We start from the raw sequence: 24,383 nt of genomic DNA, 5'->3' as shown, positions 1-24,383 counted from the left end.
GGGTTTTTTTCTGTCCGGTCTTTTTCACTTCCACCTCTCTTTATCGCGTTACTACTGAGTAAGTAACGCGATAAGACAGTCTTAAATTTCCGTCCTGCTCCTTTAAGACTGTCTCATAGGTCAGCGGAGAAACATGACTTGACGGAAGGAGGGGTGGCGCTTAAACAAACAGTGACAGTAGCTGGCCATGTGAATGTAACTACAATCCAAGATCAACGGGAAACGGAGATCACCCGGGTCAACAGATTAAAGTCCTTTATAGAGATCTAATACGATTTTAATGTTCGGTTTTAGTTTCGACTGTGTTGAATTAATCAGCGGGGATTAAGTGCTGATGGGTGAAACCCGGGGAACAGTTTAAAAACAGGCGCGCAGTTAAAGGAAACCTCTGAAACTAAATTACTAATGAGCTCATAAAAGAAGACGGGGTGGTTTTTTTTGTGGCGTTTTTATCTCCCCCCCTCGAGGATCTGTTGTCCAGGATGAGCGAATGTGTGATCAGTGTTGAGATTAGTGGTTAGGGTTCCGAACCTGTCGGCTTTACGCGGTGACCTGGGAGAGTCATCAAGCAACTCCTCTTAGATTCGCTCCAAGCCGGGTGCGATCATGCTTCAAAATGGTAACGGGAAGGAAAAACCGCCGCAGTCAGCAAAGACCGATGGAGCCGAGTCGGAACCTTCAGCTGCCAACCCGAAACAGCAGCAGCAGCCGCCAGCTGCGCTCCCAGCCGAGGACACGAAGGGCACCGACGCCGGGTCCACTCACTTCCCCATGCCCACTTATCCCAAACTGGAGATAAAGCGCAACGCAGTGACTGACGACTACAAGATTTCCACTCAGGTTCTGGGCTTGGGGATCAACGGCAAGGTTCTGGAGTGCCACAACAAGAAGACCGGAGAGAAGTGCGCTCTGAAGGTAAAGAAGTAACCTGACACTTATGTGTTGGTTTGTTGTAGAGAGGAGATAGGCAAAAGAATGGAGAGGTTTATTTGACCTCATGAAGTGTGTCATTACAGTAAGGACATTTTTTGAAGCTTTGTTTAGAAATGAAAAGCATCTAACAAATTCAACTTTTGCAAGTTTTTGAAAACATTCTTTTTAGCTATATTTTGTGTTTAAATGACAGCTCTGTTCTGCTCAATTGCACTTTAAAGCATAACATGGTGATTTTATGAAGTATTACACAATTATTCACATACTAACATCTTATCTGAGGATATTTCTACATAAGTCATATTGGTACTTTCATGCAAACTGTTACGGATAAGTTTCCCCTTTAACTCTATCCTAAATGCCTGTAAAAATGAGAAACCAGTTGGAGTACCGAAACCTTTTCTGGAGTTAGAAATACTCACATTCTTAGGAAAATAAGGAACCCAGAACAATTATTAGCTTTTAAAAGTAGTTATACCCCTAAAATTATTTCACAAAGATCTGAAAAGTGTGGCACGCTTTTGTAGTTGTGGCCACCTAAATAAAATATGGTGCAACAACCTGCCTTCAAAAGTCACCCAGTGAGTAAACAAAATACTAATCTGGGAAATTTCCTCAATTTGGATATATAAAACCTTCCTTATTCAGACCCTGGATGTTTGTTAGACAAGTTTAGACAACAAGTGTCATCATGATGACCACACCAGACATGACGGGGATAAGATATCTGTGAGCTCATAAAATAATATCCCAAAGCTTGAAAGGTGTCACAGATTCCTGCTCAGTCCGTCAACTGAACACAGAAGGAGTGTGGCACAAGAATAAACCTACCAAGGAGAGCCGACTCGAACTATTTTGGTGCCCTGGGCACGATTATTGTTTGACTCACATAGAGGTTCATAAGATAAAAGGTGTGCTATTCTTCAGTGAAGTACTTTTAAAAAGCTGTAAAAAAACAAAAATAACTCTGGAAGCAATGATCCACATTGTTTACCGTCAGTGTGGCAGTTTTTAAAAGGTTTAGCTGTTTTACTTTAGATTAGATCTATCTGTTGCTGAATCAGTAGTGCAACAGGCGCATGCAGCTACAGCAAACAGACTGCATGATGTATTAACGTCATTATTTATTGTAATAAATAATGAGTTTCTTGTGAATACTTAAATGTGGCCAGAAAATGTGTTCTTCACTATATTTCATTCAAAGTTAGATTGCGATAAATAAAGAAGATTATAGGTAAACTGGAAGATGAAAAACACAGAAAAAAACCTGCACCAAAACTAACATTTGATTTAAAAGTCGCTATTAATTTAATGGCTAAATAAGCTAAACTGCTTTTTCAGATTTCTAGAAATCATATACACTGAAAAAAATAGCTCTTTGGATGAACATAAAAAAAAATCATGGAAAGGATTTCCACCTGATTACTTTGCTTTATTTCAGCACCATGTAATTCTGTTACTCCTATTTAAAGCAAATGTGTTAGGTCAACTTAATATATTAAGGTTATTCCAATGTAAAGCAATTGTGTTAGCTCAACTTACGTTATTATTGTTATTCTATGGTTGATTCTAAATAAAATGTGTTGGCTCAACTTAATATATTATGGTTATTCCAATTTAAAGCAGATGTGTTGGCTCAATATAATTTATTAAGGTTGATTCAACTCATTTACTATAGTTGGACCCAATGTAATTTAAAAGAGCTAGCCAACCTAATTTGTAATTCTTTGGACCAAATAATTTACTCGACCAGGATTAACGGCAATTTAGTTGAAACTAAATTGCCGTTGAAACTAAATTTTTTTTTTCCCTCCGAAGAGTTTTTGTGGTGCTAGTGGCTCGGTGAGGACAGGGACAGACAGGGTGAGGACATGGCAAAGGTTGCCAGGACCGGGAGTCGAACCAGCAACGTCCACATCGAGGACTAAGACCTCCAAACGTGCAGTGTGCTAAACCCCTGCGCCACCACAGCACACTGGAGAAACCAACATATGTTACAGTGATACCTTCACACTGCTTATTAAGTTGATCCAACTCATGAAAATTAAGTTGGCTCAACAAACATGCTTCATGCTGAAAGAAAGTTATTTAATCGTGTGAAAATCCTTTCCATGATTTAATTACGTTAATTCAAAGACAAAGACTTTTACAGTGCAGTTCTTAAATGCCAGTAGTGCCCTGCAGAGAAAAACAAATATCTATAGTTTAATGTGTAACTAAAACCGCTTTAAAGTCTTCCCAGGTGCAAAACAGTTGTGTCTCATAATCTTCCATAATCTCTCGTGATCCCCTGATCTCGCTAGACCTTGTTCAGAGGGAAATAAATCTGACTAAATTAAATCATGTTGTCTCAACTTGAATACGATGTTCAGATTGAGACAAAATGATTGTCTCGCGTGATATCCCGTGATCTCACTTGGCTTCAGCACAAGATCAGTCTGACTATAATGAATCATGTTATCTCAAAACGATTAAATTTCATAAACGTGAAGTTGTTGAATTTCTTGTTTATCCAACATGATTGTATCACATTTTTGTTTGAAACATGAAATTATTTAGTTAAAAGTACATGATATTCTTTTGTTAATGGGATAACCCCCTAAGTTCAGTTTTTTCAGTGTACCAACTTTCGTTTGTAATGACATCAGAACCAACTAACACTTTTTACCTAAACTGTACCTTAAGGAAACACTTGAAAGGGCAGCATTCTCTGTCAGAAACACCAAAAAAGAATTAAGACGACCTAATACTGAATTAATTTAAACATTTCCTTTCACTTTGTCAGCTGTTTGTGGCTAGGACGGTTTAGTTTTCAGCACTGTCATGTTTTGCGTATTGAGAGCTGGAACAAAATGCAGACAGAAGCTTTGGATGAGCATAGCAGAGTTTTAATAAGAGAAAATTTTCAGATCGTGAGCAAAGAGAACAGGACAGAGTAACGGCAGGAACAAGTAGAGAACAATGAAAGTCAGTGAACTTTCATTGTTCACTTTCATTGTAAATTGTCAGACTTATAAACTGAGGAAGGAGTGACGAATGACACTGAGTCCACATGAGCTAATCAGAGGAAAGTGGAGCAGCTGAGAGAGGGGAATGCTGAGCTGGTGAACTGCGGGAAGGAGACTAATACTGACCAAAGATCGTTTTTACTTATTTATGTTTTAGTCCTTGCAGAAATAGTCACCTTAGACAATCACTCCTACTATTTGAATATTTAATAACTACAATCCTTTTGTTTTTAATCGTTTTCTTTTGAAATGAATAATATGGAAGACTTCTGACTCAGATTTTTCACATGCTGCTGACAACGCTTTTTCCTTTTTTCTCTAACCCACAGCTATGTGAGATAACACTGCCTCCACTTAGGGAGTCATCTTATCTTTGCGGGTTTATGGCAGAAAGAAACATCCCAGAGACCCACAGTAACTATTAGACATGCACTCCAAAACTCCGGCCTTTATGTAAGAGTGGGAGGAAGTAAATATCTGTTAAGAGAAAGCTTCAGGGTCCCATAAATGCTAATATTTTAACGCAGACCACAGATGGATAAATTAACATTTCTTTATTGAGATTATCTATGCTGCTAAATGTGATTTAGTGGTTTCAGCATACATACATGAAAAGATTTTAAATTATTTAATATTTAAATTTAAGATGTTAAGTAGCTGGGAGGTTTACTTTGTAAAAGTTCAAAGAACAATATTCATAGTTAGATTGTTTTGTTACCATAGCTACAATCTGTTGCTGTGAGTTTAATTTTTGAGTTTGAGCTCTGTTTGTTCACAAATACAAATGAGTAAACTGCATTTATAACTTATTGCTTTTTAGGTCGGCCAATTAAACTGCTCCCCCTCCTCCTCACACAGAAGCTGTTAGAGGTGCTGATGTTTTTAGCAGGCAGAGGGGCCCTGAGGTCAAATTCTGCTCCAGGCCTCATACAACATAGGACTGGCCCTGCATAATTTAAACTCTTACCTTGATGTTCTCCATAACATAATCATTTCTCACTGGGGGTTGATGTAAATATCCATACAGGTCAGCCTGTGTCCGGTTTAAGTGAAAGGAGGCGAGCGGGATCAGCGCTGAGGTAGTTTCAGAGATAAAGCAGCAGCAGTGCGGGAGACAACGCGCAGAGCCGCGAGCTGTGTGATTGGTCCGCTCCCAAATTTAAATGCATAAACTATAAACCCAGAAATCTTTTAAAAATAAATCTGCTCCGCAAGTGAAACTCTCAGAACACCGGAGACTCTTGCAATCCAACTTTAAGATGAAAAAAAAGCTTATTTTTTCCCCCTATTGTTAATTTTTATAAAAATAAAATCAAGCAATGCTTAGCCTGGCGGAGAGTCTAATAAAGCATGGCGGCCGCCAGGCTTATAATATACTGAGGGAAACCCTGCAAGTACATGCCAAATTCTTCGATTTGTATTTGTAAAATGTTGAAATATATGGATCATTTTCCATCCAGTTCCAAATTATTCACAAACTTGTTGACCTACCTCTGAGACTCCTATGGAATACATCAAAGTTTGTTGTAACATCACAAAAAAGTTCAAGACGTGTGAATAACTTTTGTAAGTTGCTTACATGTCTCAGGTGAGAAGATCTGCTTATCCGAGGAACAGATGGAAATGTCCGGGAAATGTCACTCTGTGTTTAATGTACTTGGCTTTAAACACACTAAAAGACATCTCTAATCACTGCCCTGCAGATGATATTCAGTTGTACAATGTCTGAACTTCGCAGTTTGTTAATGTGCGTAGACGGTGTTATGCGGTGGATGGCAGTTTACTTTCATTAAACAAAGAAAAACTTAAATAATTGTTTTTGCACCAGAAATATCCATGTGTTGATGAAGGAGATATTTGGACCTCCTGGATCTTTACCAGACTTTGATTGTGGTTTTACTTTGGATGCACATGTCAAGTCTCTGTTTTGTTATTGTTTTTATCCTCTTAGAAATATCGCCATACTAAGCTCCGTTTGACTCGCCTTCTGAATGGAAGAGCAATTATTCATGCCTTTGTTTCATTACGCTAAGACGTGTTTTAACACACAAAACACGTCTCAACGAAGTCGTTCAAAATGCTGCTGCCGGGCTTCTGAGAAAATCCACCAAGTTTTCAACATGCGACTTCGATCTTGATGCAACGACATTGGTTTCCAGTTGGAACTCTTCCTTGGGGTTATGTCAGAGAGTTTTTGCACCCATAATATCTCTGGCAGCTTTCTGACGTCCTGTGATGAGGTGGTTCCCTATTCTACGATGCAGACAAATGTTCAGCGGCCCTCAGACTTGAGACATGAGATCGGCGGTCTCTTTTAAAAGCTAGCTCTCGCAAAGCACTTTGTGATACCACTTATTGATAGAGACCCGTGCATTTCGATGGCGACATCATTCTCTGCGAGCAGCGGAAACTATAGTGCACGCTTACTTACCCCACACCTGTCAGCACAGTGTCAGACGCTCAGAGATTTGCAGGCTTATTGTAATCTGTCTGAGTGACCAAAACCAGCATCAGCTGTGTTGTTGTGTAATCGAAAGGCTTCGAAAAGATGAAAGAAAGAGATAAAATACGGCAGAAATTAGGCCACAACCGAAACATGACACGCTAAAGAAATATTGTGGCAGAAACAAACGTCCGTGAGGAGAAAGATAAAATGAGTGTTGCCTAAACATTTGAGGCTACAAGGCAAACTTCTTACTGATAAAGCGAGCTGTTCGCCTGAAATGTTATCAAGGCTTAAAAGCAACGTTGTGTAATTCCTTGAATTCTTGTCTGGCCGCGTAACAGTTTCGCGATTGGCAGATTTTAGCTTTCATCAGCGTGAGCCCGCACAGAGTAATTGTGACACTAAGGTTGAGAAAACATCACAAACTGTGCTGTTATCTTAAGAAATGCAAAGATTTTACAGGAAAACGATGGAGACGCACACTCCTAATGTAGCCCTCTCTCTGTGGTGTGTGGTTTGGCTTAGTCTGGGAGCCAGACAGCCCCGGGAGCTCATCTTTCATTTGCTCTGACGGATCGCATCAGGCGCCCCTTCTGTTCAGACAGATATTCGCTCAGACCAGGCCTCTCACACTCATTTATATTGGCTTTAACATCGAGGCAAGTGACTCAGAGCGATGTCACATGTTTCATTGTTCTCATTTGTCAAATGTCTATTCAAGGACGTTCATATGCACATTAGTCTGCACCTACTGACGCCTCTTCGAGGTGTAAAAGACAAAAAAAACAAAAAAACTGTATAGATGTGAGGTGTTTTATCATTTCACATCTATTTACGGGGTTGATGTGGAGGTTTTTAGTTGGTTTTTTTTTTGCTACATGCTACTAAACAAATAGAATCGGAGTAGAAATGATCAAAGGCGTAAGGTGGAGGGGATTCGAAAGAGTCGTCCATTTTGTGTTTTAAATTAAGAGTTGCTTTGAGCCTTAAATGTAATAGATGGATACAGGTCTAATCTACTTTACAGCAGAGCCGGCCGGGAGCCATTCCTTTTAATGTAATTCGGTTATTGTCGTCTTTTAACTCAGATTTGTCTCACTTAGCGACAGGACAAAGGGCTCCTTGTGTTGTTTGGATGGCCTTTTGAGCACCGCCATTAAGCACAAATCTAGCCTGTAATTATTTCATTTTACGAATAGGATAGACCAGGGGTGAGCAACTCCTGGTCCTGGAGGGCCGGTCTCCTGCAACTTTTAGTTGTGTCTCTACTTCAACACACCTGAGTCAAATAATGAGGTCATTAGCAGGACTCTGGAGAACCTGACTGCACTTGGGAGGTGATTCAGATGTTGGATTCAGGTGTGTTGGACCAGGGAGACATCTAAGAGTTGCAGGACACCGGCCACCCAGGACCAGGATTGCCCACTCCTGGAATAGACCTTCTTATAATGGAGGTAGGTGTGTTTATAGCTGTGCTGTAAATCAAATATATCTATACTTCCAAAGCTGGTTTTGCATATCTTGCATGCTCTCCGTTAGTAGCTGGTCTTGTTAAACAAGTTAATCAGTCTCCCACGTTTTAAGGACGAGGCTCAACTTGGTTGAACGCATCAGGAGATTGTAAGTGGAGCATGACAGCTGACATTGTTTTTAGTCTTCTGTTAACAAAATTAAGACTCTTAGTGTGACTTATTAATATATTTGCCTTTAGCTGATGGAAAACTCAGAGCCAGACTTTATTCACTCATGGTTCGGTTTAAACCGATTTTTTTTTTTTAGATTTTTTTTTTTTTTTTAAATTTTCAGTTCAGCGTCTTGCAGATGTATTTATTCCCCTGAAACTTTTCCCCACAATATGCTTTCACATTACAAGAACAAACTTCAGTGTAATTCATTGGGATTAACCAACACTAGAAGACCAAAGTATGATGCAGCATAATAATCACGTATGTTTCTTACAAGCTCTGCACATCTAGAGACTGAACTTTGTAGTTCGAGGGCAAGAAACAAGTTTTTTAATTAGCTTGGATTGTTTGACATAGTGCAGTGTGAAAGCGAACAGCAGCTACTGAAATTGTAACAAAGGTTGCAAATTTGGTTCCCAATTGAACCGAGTCTACTTGACCATAAGGTGTGAAAACACCCTTACTGTCCAGAAAATACAGTACTTTGAATAAACACTATTTTATGTTTAGAGTTGTCTGTCATAAGGTGAACCTCGTACCCTTTCCTTTACAGCCTCAAACAGATTTTCTTCCTGGATTACTGCTTCTTTACCTGGCTTACTGTAAACTGGACCACAACTTCTTCTCCACATCTGATTTTGTTCTCGCCACTCGACCATTAAAGCCAGATTAGTGGAGAGTAGAACTAATAGTTGTACTGTCAAGATTTTTCCACCAGAACCATGGACCTCTGCATCTCCTCCTGAGTTACTAAGGGCCTCTTGGCTGCTTTTCTGATTCCTGGTCATGCTCTCCTTGCCAGACAAGACTGTCCACCCAGGACAGTCCTGGGGTTTCCAGGACTAAACGTGGTTTAAACATCTTCAAAAGTCTTTGTATAGACTATACAAGACTTGTGAATGGCCCGTCTTTTGTTTTTTTCTTTGCTTAATCAACCCTCACAGATCGGATGTTCAACTCACGCTTTGTTGTTCACTTTATGAGTCCTGCTTTATTGGTAAAAGGTTGTAAAGATAAACCACAGTTTTATGAAGCTGTACACATGGCCTCATCGAACCGTGCCGATACTTAATAACGCGTAAACATCTCCGAGTGGTAGTGTGTGCATGCGTGTAATTAAGGTTCTGTGAGACGTACCGGGCAATTAAAACGAGTGAAGTGATCAGGCAAATTGTGTGTCTCGGTGCGAGTTAAGCCTCTCCTGACACAAATCAGACGGCTGTGAGTGCTGGGGGACGTTTTTGATTGGTTTATGTGTTCAAAGTCCATCATGAGATTAGCTTGTCGTATTCTCTCAATGCTCCGCTTTCCCCTCCCCCTGTTTTTTGTGGTACTTTTAATTCAGTTTTATTATCCCCAACCCCCCCCCAATCTCTTCCTAACCAGGAAATTAAGGAAAAACCTGCTGCTCAGACTGAAGCCATAAAGCCATAAAGAACACAATTAGAAACAAAACCTGCCCACGGCTCTTAGTCAAAGTCAGCCTCAAGTGGGTGAAGCTAAAAAAGAAATGAGACACAGAGAGTGTTGGATCGGACAAGTTTAGTCAGCGGAAATCCTCAACTTCTTCTTTCAGCACCCTGCTCCACTTGATATCTTGACTTCCTCCTCGGCTTCAGCCAGCTGAAACACGGCCTTGCGCCAGCGAGGTGTTGTTTTGTGACATTTTGGGGTTTCCAGGAAGTTTCCTTTCTTTCCGTTAGCAGCTGAATGTGAAAGTCCTAAAATAGTCCACTTTTTGTTTCCTTTATGGTTGTTGCTTCTAGAGAGATAGAGAAGTGAAGACAGACGGGAATACGGAACAAAGGACCAGGCAGTAAAGACGTTACCGAAGCAGGCGCTCGCTGCTGGCAGAGTGTGCTCGCTCTTGGGTCACCTCAACAGTTCAACGGGTCTTAACACAGCACAGATTTATGTCGTGGGTTTGCCACGTGCTACTCAGTCAAACTGCGTGTGTGTTATGAACTCCAGTTCATTTGGCCTTGTGAACGGCATATGACTCCATCACTGCTGCGTCCAAAAATACTCTCTGACTGCATGCGGTGTCCAAGTCAAACACCTGCTGTGTACGTGTGAGCTTAAATGAGGGCGACCATGTCCTGCATCTGCATATGTCGAACACACCCCACCATCTGAACAAATACCCTTAAAGGCGACACACATGCTTAGCTCAAGTACTGATGTGTGGAGAGCTCCAATTAGCGCTCGCTAATTAGCCTATGTAGCCTGTGGGCTACATAGGCTGTTAAGCAAACTTTTTAGGAAGCATATTGTGACACTTGACTTCATTAACTTTAATGAAGAATGTGTTTTTTGGAAATACACACATATTACCAAAAACAGAAAGGCAACAATATTTTAAAACAACAAAAAAGATGAAACAAAGGTGAACTGAAACACCCAGCAAATCAACCTCCTCACACAGGCAGCAAGCACTGACCAAAGTATTGTAAAGTTACATTCACAAAACATATTTTTTAGAGGCATGTAGATAATTACAGTTACATCTGCTCTGTTTCTGAACAACATTGTAACTCCGATCTGTGTACAGCAACTCCCTTTCTCAGAACGACTGTAACAACAAGTAGTTATTAGGCTTCCATTAAGCATTTAAGGGGCTGGGAGAAGCTAAAGCTTGCTAATAATAATAGTATAAGATGCTATACCCAGAGAAATAAGCAATCAGACAAAAACAGACTTCTGTTTCAGTTTTTTTTATTCACATTTGTTTTCAGACTATCTTAGGAACACCTGGGTTTCTTTCTACATTTATAACATCTGCACCCATCTTCATAGGCGTTAATAATAACTTAAAGAAGTGCTACTCGCTTACTCCACGTCTGTTAACCCAACAGATTCTCTACGACAGTCCCAAAGCCAGACGGGAGGTGGAGCTACACTGGCGAGTGTCTGGTGGGCCGTACATCGTTCGCATCCTGAGCCTGTACGAGAACATGCACCACGGGAAGAAATGCCTGCTCATCATCATGGAGTGGTAGGATGACAGTTTACGAGTGTTGACCTAACTCAGCTTTTTCCGCACCAACACATCCAATATTTATAATAAAATAGAATCCAAAGTTAGAAGCTTTTTAAAATGACAAACACATGGTGATAGCAATTTTTCCATAACAGATTTCTTCTAACTTTAGCGTTTTTTATTTTTTTTGGTCACACTTTAAACAATAAAACACATTTTTATGTCAAAGATGCCTTGAATCAATACAAAATGCTGTTTTAAAATGATTGAATTTATTAAGAGAAGGAGCAACCAAAACCATTGTGGCTCACTGTAGAAAGAAAAATTGAAAGTAAAGCAAAATCACAGACTTGTCATTAACCACAAAACTGCTAGAAAGCCAAACATATGAAGCAACCATGAAACATTGGGGAGCTTTCCCAGGAGTGGCCAGCCCACCGAAAAATAGTCAAAACGCAGACCGATGAGTCATGGAAGAGCTCGCAAAAGAATCCAGAACAACGTCTGAGTTGATGTCAGTGTTCATGATTCAGCATTAGGAAAGAGTCTCTGCAAAAATGGCTTCCATCTCTGATTAAAAGGAACAGCTTGATGATTTCCAAAACCGATGAGAAAGTAAACAGGACAAAAGTTGGTGTTTTTGGACGTGAATTTAAAAGACCGTTTGCCACTAATCATGAACACTTGACGGCAATTGTAGTTAACAGGGGTGAAACAAGCAGGTCGTTACATTTTCCATACATAGATTAGTTAGATTGGATAGCTATTTTTTCTTTAATGAACAAAATCATTGTTTGAAGATTGTTTTTATATTTGTTAATGGTATCATTACATTTGTTGGACTATTTGAATCATTTAAATGAAATAAACAAACAAAACAAAAACAGTAGAACTTCTTTTTTTTCTTGTTACAGCAACGTGTATTGTATTAATGTAGTTCCGTATCTCCTCAGCTGAAAGTCACTGAAAGGGTTTTTTTTTTTTTTGAGGCAGGATTTCTGTTTGCCAAAGTTTGAAGATTTTATCATGTTAATCTCACTCTCACTGATTAAGGTGTTAAAATAGGGAAACAGAGTTAAATACGTTCCTGTATCTAACAATCCCAGACCAAAAATGTAAAGCTAGGCCTGCGGGTCTCATGTTTTTACCCTGAGTTTATGTAGATTCCCTTATGTACTAGAAGAGCAAGTGATTATCTTTCCAGAATCGATTACCTTCGATTCGCTCACAGTGGTTTGCAACGTTTGGTGTTTCAAGAATGCTCTCATATCATCACAAACTTAACTGTGTGTGGAAGCTGTGAGAAAAGATAGTTGTTGTTGGGGGTTTTTTGTCAATAAGAGTAGAGATCTCCTCCCAACTAAAACCCATCCCATCTTGGTTTTGCTTGCAATCAAGCCATCAAACCGCCTTGATTGCAAGCATAATTTTAGAGATCAAAAGAATGCAGGGGAGTGACTAAAGGGAAATGACCGTTTCTGTTCTAGGGAATTTGACACAGCAGCTGATTATTGTAACCACTCTTATTTACACCGCAGCTCTTGGATTCTTTTTGTGCTCTCACTGTCTGTATGCGTAGGGAGGTGTGAAGTTGAAAGGTCTGAGTAATGCTGCGTCGTTATTGATTGAGAAGTGTCTGAGCGAAGGCCTATCAAAGCCTGTATCATTTCCACTGTCGCTTCATGACCTTTAACCGCTGACTAACACCGCCGGGCTGTGACAGGTTCAATTCTGTTTAGATAAAGGCTTCAAGTCAACAAGACACCTTTACCTCTGAATTCAAAAGAGGAAGCAGACTAAGAAAAGTTTCAGTAGCTTGTTTTCCTTCAGCCGCAGAAACAGGGCGGGAGAGAAAGTGTCCAAACAATACAAACCTTTGGTACAAGCCTGTAAAACTTCTCTTTTTTTTCTTCTTTTTTTTATAGAACTCCATTTAATGAATCCATGTGCAGACAACCTGTTTTGTGTTAGTTATTTCATCTCTGCTGTATGTTTAGCAAATCAGTTTGTTTTTCTGTACAGCTAAGCCCTGCAAAATTTGGATTCTGATTTCTGCTTGAGAATGATAAAACCATAATTACATTGTGAGAACAACGATGAAGGCGTGTTCCTGCTGTGAAGAGTCAATAATTATTTAGATCAGAAGTAGAGGCCGTATCACTCCTTGTTTGGTTTTACTGAGGTTTTAGAGAATAACTCAATGAGAATGTGGTTGGCATTTAATATTTTATATCATCGATGAGGGCAAACTAACATCACTACTAAAACAGCAGCGTTCATGTGTACATCTTGAAAATGTAGCTCCCTTCCCCAACTCAGAGTTTTCTCAAAGGATTCAAGTTATTTAAAATCCAGCCTGATTTATGACACGTAGTTGTTGAAAGTATTTTTGCTTCATTTGAAAGCAAATGAAGCATTTTGCTCTAAACGGAGCCTTCCTTTTCTGTAATTTGAGTTTCTCTGTCTAGCCCTAAATGAACAGCAGATATGTCTTCACATGTGGTATAAAATACTGTTCTACAGTTTCTATTGTCTTATAAGTGTGTGATCTCCCTGACTTCAAATCTAACACATTTAGGTAACAACTTTTACATCGCAGAGAGTTGTTCATGTTGTGTTGTGATAAGCTGCAAGAAAAAAAAAAAGAACAAAAAGAAAGAAGTAGTGGAAATATCCTAGTACACTTGAAATAAGAGGAAAAACTCAGAAAGATATATGAGCTTGTTTGAAGCCAATGATTCTTCAATGCTGGCAATTTTTTTTTTCACTTCTAACGTGGGAAAAATGTCTTGTTTTCTATATTTTTTTCTAACTTGTTTTCATATTTGTGCTTTTGGCAGTGTAGTGCTCAAATTTGGTGCATTCACTGACTGGAAAAGGAATGGGTATTTTTGGGCTTTCGTCCACCTGTCATCAGTCAACCTGAAAGTTAGCTAATTCCTGTCACTTCCTATTTCTCTGTGCATCTCTACAGTAGGACTGTCCTCAGAGTCACCACCCAACTTGCCAGCATTTAAACAGCAACAGCTTTCACATCTGCTCATTGTGTGTGCGTGTGTGTGTGTGTATGTGTGTGTGGGTGTTATATGTCAGTTATTTTTAACAAAGTAGAGAGCGGCTACAACAGCTCTAATTTGTCCGCTAAGTTTCATAGCTGCAACCAAAAGAAGATTCCCTGCTGTTAGGACATTGCAGATAGTGGACCAAAACGCACTCACAGTCACATTTGTCCTTCACCTATCTGCTCATCTATAAACCACAAAAAGTTCACACTTATTAAAGCTCACAGATCCACTCAGCAATGAGAACGGACACACTTTGCTCAGCAGCAGACGGGGAGTTTCAGGTATCAGTCACTGGGTGGGGGAGTGCAGACTTTTAACTGGTCTTGGAACATTTTGGTGACGTTGTACTCAAAACTTTCAAACAACGCGGCTGTACATGCTGGGAATGATCTGAATAATGAAAAACAAGCTCTAAAGGAGTTCAGTAATCCTTGAGTAAAACGTTATCTGAAAACAACAATAAATATCTTGGCTCATAAACGAGGTCGATCATTGTCTAAGCGTTTCACGTTAAACCGTTTTAGTTTCCAGAACGTGTTAGAATGAGAGATGCTTCCGTCTCTCTGCCAGTAATTAAAATCTGCTGGTTTTTTATGAATCGGCTCCGTCTGGTGACCGCCAGACCCGTATAAGTTTTGTAAAAAAAAATTAAAAAAACTCAGATAAATGTTGGAGACATATGCTTGGGTCCATAAACTATGAGGTTCTTCCAATGTCATCATTTTCTGGTAAATTAAAAACACTACCACTGTAGAGAAACCCACAGAACATTTTATGCTTTTAGAGTCGGCGCTTGTTACATTACACAGCATTTTCTGGCGCTCCACAAAAAGAGAAGAAAACGAAAAAAACAATCTTATTTTTCTGTGTGAAGACAGAGGTGCCTTCCTCCAAACACTAGCTGGAGAGTTTTAGGTTCATACTACAGATAAGCTGAGGGGCTTTGATAAAATCTTTCTATATTTAGTCTCTCTTCTTGGCAGAGATGCCATGTGAAACCCGAAGAGGAATGAATTCCTCAAGGGGAAAGAAGGACTCAAGAGAAGGATAAGCTGAGAGGAGGGCGGTGCGGACAAATTCTTATGTGCGTAAAAAATGTTTTGTTTGTTGTTTAGTTATTTCAAGCTGGAAGGTGAACTTGTGCAGCGCTGTGCGTTTGAATCTACGTGCCTGTTTGTGCTTCCAGCTTGGTAAAGTTAGCGGAAATGAGCCACACCACCAGCCAATCACAGACGGGTCTTTTTTTTTAAATCCAGTCAGAATATTTCTTTTAAACTTGGATTAATGTTATTCAAGCAAATCAAAATACGACACCAAGCGGCAGACATTGAGCAAGAAAACTCAATACAACTTTTTAATTTAGCGTCTTAAGAATATTTATTAAAACGCCCAAAATATGCTTGCTCATCATTCTCTATTTTAGGTGATATTTCTGGAATTGATTTTAGTTTTAAGTGTGACCAGCATTTCATAGCTTGTTTGGTTGATCACTTTAAAATGATTTAACTGAATTTTAAGACTTTTTTTTAAGTGTGTTGTCAACTAAGTCTTCTAATAAACTGCCTAGGCAAATTTCCCCTCATTTCTTTTTTCTTTTTTTTTGTTTTTTACATTTTTAACACAAAAACACTAGACTTGGCAAGCTGTATGGGGAAAGCCCTGCATCATATGGTCAAAAGCTTTTTTGTTTTAATCACATGAAATACAGCCTAACTGATGTGACACTTCCTGTTTTATCCTCAGTTTCCACTCTAAGCCATTGTTGTTTTTTTGTTTGTTTTTTTGTAAGCAGGTATGTGCAAGTTACTCAACAGGTTGTTGCTAGGTAACCAAAAAACAAGTGAGTTAGTTGAACATGTTTTCAGCCGTATTTTCTGTTGATGTTATGTGTATGTATATTGTTACTGATTTATTGCCCAGCCCTACTTACACCACTGAGATCCACCTGGGGTGTTACTTGAATGCATCTGCTTCACCATGGAAACCAGATTTAAAGGTTTCCCTCGTGCATCTTAATCCAGTATCTTTCAGAGCTACTAAAGAAACAATTTCAAGGGATTTAGAATCAATGAAATCAATTAAACTACTTTGTTTTAAAGTAAACTGGTTATAAAAAAATTACATCATCTATTAAGGAATAACTTGGACTTTGTCATTTTGTTCGTGGATGTTTGCTTTCATTCTGTCGTGAAAATCTAACAAACAGTCATGTATTGATCTCTGTTTCTCCAGTATGGAAGGAGGAGAGCTGTTCAGCAGAATCCAGGCCAGAGGAGACCAGGCCTTCACTGAAAAAGGTGAGAATAAACGACCACATCAGACTCTCTCTCCTTAGACGGCGTTACCCAGGAAAAGACAGATTTGTGGAGTCAGATGCACTTCAGTTGAAAGCATCAAATGCACCTCTTTAAAGCTAAATCAGGAGAATGCACCTGCCACTCTGAGTCATCTTTAAAAAAAAAAAAAAAAAAAAACTCGTGTGAAGTTTAAATTATTTTAAATCTTTTGGTGTGACACAATGTAGGCCACATGGGTTCATCTGCATCGGTAAAAGTAGGAAGTTAAACTTCCACCGAACATCCAGGTTAAACCCAAAGCGGGCCGGCTCTCGATCTCCTCATGTACCCGTACCCAGACCTGCGACTGGTTTGAGAGAGTCTGCTTATCTTTTTCCTCCCAGAGGCGTCTGAGATCATGAGGGACATTGGCACTGCCATCTCGTTTCTCCACAACATCGACATTGCCCACAGAGACATCAAGGTACGTAGGGATATCCAGATGAGAACCTCCAAAATGGCAAGAGCGCGTCGTAATTTCTGCTCCGTCCACTTCTCTGCTCGCGTCTTCAGCCGGAGAACCTGCTGTATACCACTAAAGCCAAAAGCGCGGTGCTGAAGCTGACAGACTTTGGCTTTGCGAAAGAGACGACGTTACATAACCCCCTGCAGACGCCCTGCTACACACCGTACTATGTGGGTAAGAAGTTTCATTACTTTTTTTTTGAGGTGTGTAAAATGATATCAGAAGTTGGAGTTGTTGCTTCAAAGCAAATAAAACAAACAAACAAACAAAACATCTTTTTCTGTGTGATAATGTGAGCTGTTTTATGTATTCTGTTTATGTTTTGGTGTGTCATCGTTGATAAGCTCCTGAGGTTTTGGGTCCGGAGAAGTATGACAAGTCATGTGACATGTGGTCTCTGGGCGTCATCATGTACATCCTGTAAGTACCGAGACGGTAGAGTCAGGGGTTTCTATGGGTTGAGGGTTGTGATGATTTAAGCTGTGCTTTCCAGTAACAGTTACACCTGTTGAACGTTTCGCTCGATGAAACTGTTTTCAAATAGTCCATCCATCCATCCATCCATTTTCTATTCACCCTTTGTCCCTAATGGGGTCGGGAGGGTTGCTGGTGCCTATCCCCAGCTAACGTTCCGGGCGAGAGGCGGGTTACACCCTGGACAGGTCGCCAGTCTGTCGCAGCTGTTTTCAAATAGTTCAACCCGTAAAGATCGGAAAAATGTGCTGTGCATTTGCGTCCAATGGATATTTTGTTGAACCCCATTTCACTTCCTGTCTTTTCGGTTTTGTCTCTACCACACCTAGCAACAATCCATTTTGACCTTTCCCCTCCCACCCGGCTCCCTCTGAATATCTCAGTCAGATTTGATAAAGATTGTAATTTCGATTTGGATCTGAACTTTGACTTGGCCACCCTAACATAAATACCCTTCGATCTGAATCCTTCCATCCGCAGCCTCTGAGATGTTTTCTCCCGGGATTTCCCTGTATTTATTTATGGTTTTTTTTTCCCTTTATCTTCTGGTGAACTCGGTCCTCTGCTGCCACTGCCGTGCTTTGTTGTGGAGGTGATGCATTCAGGGTGATGTTTAGTCTTCTGCCACAAGTAGCACTCTGCATGTAGGCCAGAAATTTCCATCTTGGTTTCATGCGACCGTGTCTGCCGTGCCCCGTATTTTTGAGACAAATATCACAAAGGGCTTCCTGTGCTGTGAGATTCAATTACAGTATTGCACACAGCAACACTCTGCTTACGAATTAAGTGAAGGCTGTCAGAGTATAAAAACGCACCACGCAATGTGATGTTTGCCTGTTATCCCGACTTAAATGAATACAATTTGTGTATGTAATATGACAAAAGGTTAAAAAATAAATCAAGGTAATGGATACTTTTGGAAGGTACCGTGGATACGTGCTAAGGAAGTGCATCAGAGGCAGATTAAAAAATGCTTGTATCTGTTTGTCTCCCCAGGTTGTGCGGCTACCCTCCTTTCTACTCCAACACTGGCCAAGCTATTTCTCCCGGGATGAAGAGGAGGATCAGGATGGGCCAGTACGAGTTCCCCAATCCGGAGTGGTCCGACGTGTCGCAGGAAGGTAGGAGACCAAACTCCAAAGTGGATCTGTGGCAAACAAAGTCAAAAGCCACCTGGAATCGCCTGAACTGATGGACATGAGAGGACAGACAGATCAAACAATCCTCAACACTTAGACAGGGAATTAGAGTTTGTGAAAAAAAAAACTTGAAGGATTCATTATCTGTGGTTTTTTTCTAGGTAAAACAGCACATTCTATGTCTTTAGTCATGTTCATTTTTTTATTAAAGCGGAGCAAACAAAGTTTTAAGAAAGGATGTGAAACATATTGCTCTCACCTTTGAGTGGAGTTGACCTTATTCTGAAGCAAGCCGCACCAGAAACAGGAAACCGTGGGGCTGCACAGAGTGACTCTGCAGCTTGACTAGGTGACCTACTAATTCACACAGAGGAAAACTTTAGTCAGGTGACCGCCGATTTATCTTTAACAAATCGGACCTCTTTGCATCTTGGTCGCGGGTTTCGAAATAAAAACAGGCCTGTTTCTGCGTGAGATCGGCGTTCTTCTTCAGCTTAAACCATTGGGGCTCTGTAACCGATCAGACAATCTGTCTCATCTCTAGTCTTTCTTTTTTCCGACCTCAACCAGCTGATCTCCTTTTACCCAACAATGACAGCGGATGAGTCAGTCCCCTTGTTCTTTTTTCTTCTTTTCATTTAAATCCCTCTTGAGTTGATGTTTTTATTTTGTGATGTTGGAAGTGTTTTTCAGCTGCAGATGCATCTTTTGCTACAAGGAATGCTAAGTTGTTGCACTACATGCAGCAATCTGTTTTTCTTCTCAACAAAAGGAGCTACATTTTTTTTATTTGCTTGCACCTTTCAATGTATTTCTACCATTTCGTAAAAAAGGCTTATGTGGTTCGACAAAAAATCTGCAGGATGTGACAATTTGTTTGTGTGATTAATAGACAGATCATCAGAATACAGTAATTCATTACCAAAATAAGCATTAGTTGTAGACTTGGAGAAAAACTCTCCAAATGTTATTTAGTGAATTCAGTTGAAGAGGGCTGCAGGTTCAAAAGATGGCTTTTACGAAAGAGTGAAAGGGAGAAAGCCATGGTAGAAGGAAAGGCGCAAGAAGTCCTATTTTCAGTTCACATCGAGCCGTGAAAAGGACACGGCAAACATTTGGAAGAAGGCCCTCTTTTAAGATGACACCAAAGTGAAGCGTCTGGGCCCAGATCCCAGGAAAGCTGGTTAGTGTTGATGTTAAGATGGAGGAGGACAACAAGACAACAGGACAGCAGGACAACAACTTTAAAACGCATATAGTGTGATAGTTTGGACCAAAGCATATTGATGAGTTAGAATGGCCTAGTCAAACTCCTAAATCCAAATGAGAATCTGTTGCAAAAATCCTGAAAACTGACCTTCACAGAGGCCTTATAGAAAACGGGCTAACAGGTCTGGTGGTGTAAAGCCGACAGAGACGCCGGAAGGCGACTTAGTAAAGTGTCGACTGAAGAGGGGCTGAATACAATTGCAAGCCACACTTTTTAGATCTAAATTAGATTTAAAAAGATAATGGAAACGTATGCATCATGTTCCTTCTGATTCCAAATCCCGTGCTGCTTGGTGCTGTTTGTGTAACGCCTGGTGGCTGTAATGTGAAGGAGTGTGATCTCCAACCACAACCCCAGCCTCTTTCTGCGGTCCGATTACTTTGACCCGCCGGTTCTGGCGATGCAGAGCGCCTCCACAGGCGGCTTTAAACTCAACTGCCCTGGATGCAGCAGGCTGAGCTGCAAGACGTTTACAGCGTCTCGCCACAAAACCCTCAGTTTTTTCTCATCTGTGTGCCTCCTTGTAACCAGCCCAGTGGGTGCAGCTCCAGCTTAGTCTGCGGTGCAAGTTTTCTTGTTCCAAACGTTGGTATATGGTTTTGTTCAAACTCAAGTTGTAAGGTGATTCTGCCCTATTTACTGGAAATTGTAGAAGTAGGCCACGCTGCCCCTCCCAGAGAGACAATAATTCACTTGTTTGCAGCTACTAACCTTATAATAATGACAATGGGTTTTTTTTTTCCTCCCCAGCTAAAGATCTGATCCAACAGCTACTGAAGACAGACCCGAACGAGAGAATGACCATCACTCAGTTCACCAACCACCCCTGGATCAACGTAAGCTACTGACCCCATAAATCCCTTCTCGTTTACCACGTGTTTGTCTCAGTCTTCATCTGGATGTGTGTGTGTGTGTGTGTGTTTGTGTGTGTTTCCCCGCTCTGCAGCAGTCCATGATGGTTCCCTCCACTCCGCTCCACACCACTCGGGTCCTGAACGAAGAGAAGGAGCTGTGGGAGGACGTGAAGGTAAGCCGAAGAACTGTCAACACTGACACCTTCTGGTCACACTCTGCCATTACAACCTATTAAAACCTAAAACCATTAGACTTAGACTTAGACAGACTTTATTGTCATTTTGCATGCACAGGGGTGTATACAGAACGAAATTTTGTTGCATACGGCTCAGGACAATGTTTTGAGGTTTCAATGTTATTTGGTTACTCCAGAATAAATAAAATACAATATAAAATATAAATATTAAATATAAACTGCAGGAATGACAGTAAAATAGAAGTTATTTAGCTATGTACACGTGCAAGGTATGAAGTGGAGACCAGTTTTTGAGTGCAGTCCAGTTAAGAGTTCAGCAGTCTGATGGCAAGTGGGAAAAAGCTGTTTCTGAACCCGGTGGACCTGCACCGGATGCTGCGGAACCTCTTTCCAGAGGGCAGCAGGGAGAACAGTCCATGGTGGGGGTGTGAGGAGTCAGTGGGGATGTTTCGGCCTCGGGACACGCAGCGCTGGGATGAAATGTCCTGAATGGAGGGAAGGGGGGTCCCAATGATCCTCTCTGCTGTTGGCACCACTCTCCTCACGTTCTTCCAGTCGGAGGCGCTGCAGCCTCCACACCACACAGAGAGGCAGCTGGTCTGAATGCTCTCTATGGTGCTCCTGTAGAACGTCATTACATTACAACCTAAAAACTAAAGCTGCTAATATGTATACCCTTGCTAGCTAGCTAGTTTTTTGTTTTGTCTTGTTTTGTTTTTTTGCATCTGTCCTGGGTAAGTAACTTGAAATTTGTCGCCATTTTCATGGACAACGTTCGTCTTCGTTATTCTGTTGTCAACCTACACACAAAAAAATTTAAAAAAAGCTTGCCTGTAGGGGTGAAGTGAAGACTGTAAAGAGCACAGACAAATATATTTTCTTGAGTAAATTTCTGTCATGATACACTTCTCAAATTTTATTCATAATGATCTTTAAATCTGAGCTGGTGAAACCTGAAAAGACACTGATTTAATAAATTATGTTTACGTACAATTTAATTGGCAGAAAAACAGTGAACCCCCTGACAGAGCTTGGCTCCCGTTAAATTCTTTGTCACACTCCTCCGCTGCCACTAGGTGGAGGAAGAGGCCCGAGCCTCTTAAAACGTCTAACACTAGTCATGCACCTCCTTCCAACTATCTCTGTTTGTTATACACAGATATAAGACACTCCATGACCGTTGCACAGGCCTGATTCAACACGTATTGAGCAAAATGTCCAATGTAGATTTGCACATTCCGTCACAAGCAGCCAAATGTGCGTGACTGAAGTGATAAAAAGTGAATAGACCTTTCTTCAAAATGAGACGCTCACAATGGGATCTGGTGTTGCAACTAGCCACTGCTGTGTTGCGTAAAAATTAGGCAACCTGCACATAGAGGCGCAAAACCAGAAGAATATTGTAATTCTTTTTACATAGGCTGAGTGGATCATGGCTGACGAATGGGAAAAGGCTCTAAGACTCCAGTTTCTCTTGACCTCAGCTTAGAGACCTTTGACCTTTCACCCAGTTTATAAAAATACTCCCAACCTGTCCACTTTTTCTTTTTTTTTCTCTGCATAATCTTTATTTTTTATGTTTTCTGCAACTAGAGTGCCTTCCAATGATATTTTTACATTTCATACGTAACAACTGAACACTTGTGCATTTTTACTTGGATTTTATGGGACAGACCAACAAAATATTGCATAATTATGCAGTGAATAGTAAAACAAAAAACACTTGTTTTTTTTTTTTTTAAACATCTTACAAATAAAAATGTCACATGTGGAGCAGCATGGACCGATTGGAAACTTAGCTAATAATATGTATTAATAAAGAATTATTTAAACTGTCACAATCTCTCACATGGTTTGGTGGCTTACAGGATTTCTTGTGGCTTTATTTCTGCAATGATTTTCTGTTTCCCACTCTTCTGTAAACGCTCTGTGCTCCAAATATTGGAGACGTTAAATGTGCATCAAACGTCTCCACAACTTTCTTGATGACCTGTCTGCTGTGTTCCTTGGGCCGCACGATTCTGTTTGAGGGGTTTTCCTAACAAACCTCTGTGATACTGAGATAAAATTGGACATTAAGTTGGACACTTAGTTCCAGTTTGAGAAAGTACCAAAATAATTAACTGCTTCGTTTGCTACCTCGAAAACCACAGTCAAGCCCTCCTCCTTGTCTCTCGCAGGAGGAGATGACCAGCGCCTTGGCCACCATGCGCGTGGACTACGACCAGGTGAAGATCAAGGACCTCGACACATCCAGCAACCCTCTCCTCAACAAGAGGCGCAAGAAGGCGGCGGCGGGGGGGAAGGGCGGCTCCACCGTCTGCCAGAGCCAGTGAGACGACGAGGAAACTCTGTGAAGAGACCTGAGCGAACAGCGTTCAGCCGAGGAAGAGGAGCAGCTTCGGACATGGAGTTAGGAAGCGCCAGAGGGCGTTACTCAGACGGCCGGTCTGAACCTCCGAGACTGGAAGTTGAAATGCACCCTGGGAAGAGGGAGAATTAAAGCTGGACTTTCGTTCCTGTCAGTGGTAGAAACCCACAGCTCTGCTCGCTGTGGGTTTGTCTGTGTGAATTATTTTTATTCGTGGATTTTTTTTTTTTTTTGTAGCGCTAGCTTGTTTATAAGTGTCTGTGTGCAGACACGACGTATCCGTGGTGATATTTTTGTGTATTTGAATGCCTAAAATCTCCTTTGAAGCTATTGTGAAGATCACAAAGAAACAAACTGCACAGAGAGAGAAAGAGAGACTGTGAAGCACTCCTCGTCGCCTGTGTTGTCTTTACGTTGTCTTTTGCTGCTTTCCTTTCAAAATTAAAGCCCAGTCTCCCGCCGACTGTCCCGTTATTAAAATGTAGCCTTCGTTTCGACCTACAGTTCCATCCGAAGAAATATTTTTCACTGAAGCAGCAATAAACACACCATCATGTTCACTACTGAGTGAGATTCCTGTTTTTGTTTTCTATCACTCTGTGGTATTTCTGAGGAACGCTGTCAGTTCCCGTAAATGGAGCAACAAAAGTCGCGCAACGGAGCTTTACACAAGAGCCGGTGGGTTACCTGTGGTGTGACATGGATTTACGACATTTAGCTTAAGAAACATTGACGCTTTGGGGGTGTGACAGCTGAGTGAAGCGCTTCTAAGTAACGGCTGCAGTTTGCTTTCCGATTGCAATGGAAGTTTGACTCGACTTAAATCCATGCGGATTTGACTAAAGACAGCTGAAAGTGCTTTACACCAATCAAAATATTACTGTAACCAATTATCAAATAAGCAATAAACATTACATTTTATCAAATGCCATCATCAAGCAGATATACATTAAATATTTTGATCAATGTTCCACTTAAAGGCAACTCTATGCAGGTGGGGGGTTGTTTTTAGCCTTAATGTAAAGGAACTCAGTGTTTCAGCATTTCTACATTTTCTGGAAGTTTGTTCCTGATTAGTGGAGCATAAAAACCGAATGCTGCGTCTCCATGTTTGGAGACTCCATGTCTGTTGGTCCTTGTCAAACTTTGAGGATAAATG

The 24,383-nt window shown here is 40.7% G+C and overlaps 1 protein-coding gene across 1 annotated transcript; it reads left to right on the top strand.

Annotated features, from left to right (window-relative positions):
- The first annotated feature begins 111 nt into the window (after positions 1-111).
- On the top strand, positions 112-23,784 carry mapkapk3 (MAPK activated protein kinase 3). The gene is made up of 10 exons (XM_044122700.1): positions 112-915; positions 10,928-11,067; positions 16,350-16,414; positions 16,798-16,877; positions 16,967-17,093; positions 17,264-17,339; positions 18,390-18,514; positions 20,553-20,638; positions 20,749-20,829; positions 23,034-23,784. The coding sequence occupies exons 1-10, from the start codon at positions 607-609 to the stop codon at positions 23,187-23,189; spliced, it is 1,245 nt and encodes a 414-aa protein (XP_043978635.1). The 5' UTR covers positions 112-606; the 3' UTR covers positions 23,190-23,784.
- The last annotated feature ends 599 nt before the right edge of the window (positions 23,785-24,383 follow it).

The sequence above is a fragment of the Gambusia affinis genome, linkage group LG07 (genome assembly GCF_019740435.1).
Source record: "Gambusia affinis linkage group LG07, SWU_Gaff_1.0, whole genome shotgun sequence".
In the NCBI taxonomy this organism is placed as follows: Eukaryota; Metazoa; Chordata; class Actinopteri; order Cyprinodontiformes; family Poeciliidae; genus Gambusia; species Gambusia affinis.
The sequence above is the reverse complement of the archived record's forward strand: the minus strand, read 5'-3'. Positions and strand labels throughout refer to the sequence as shown.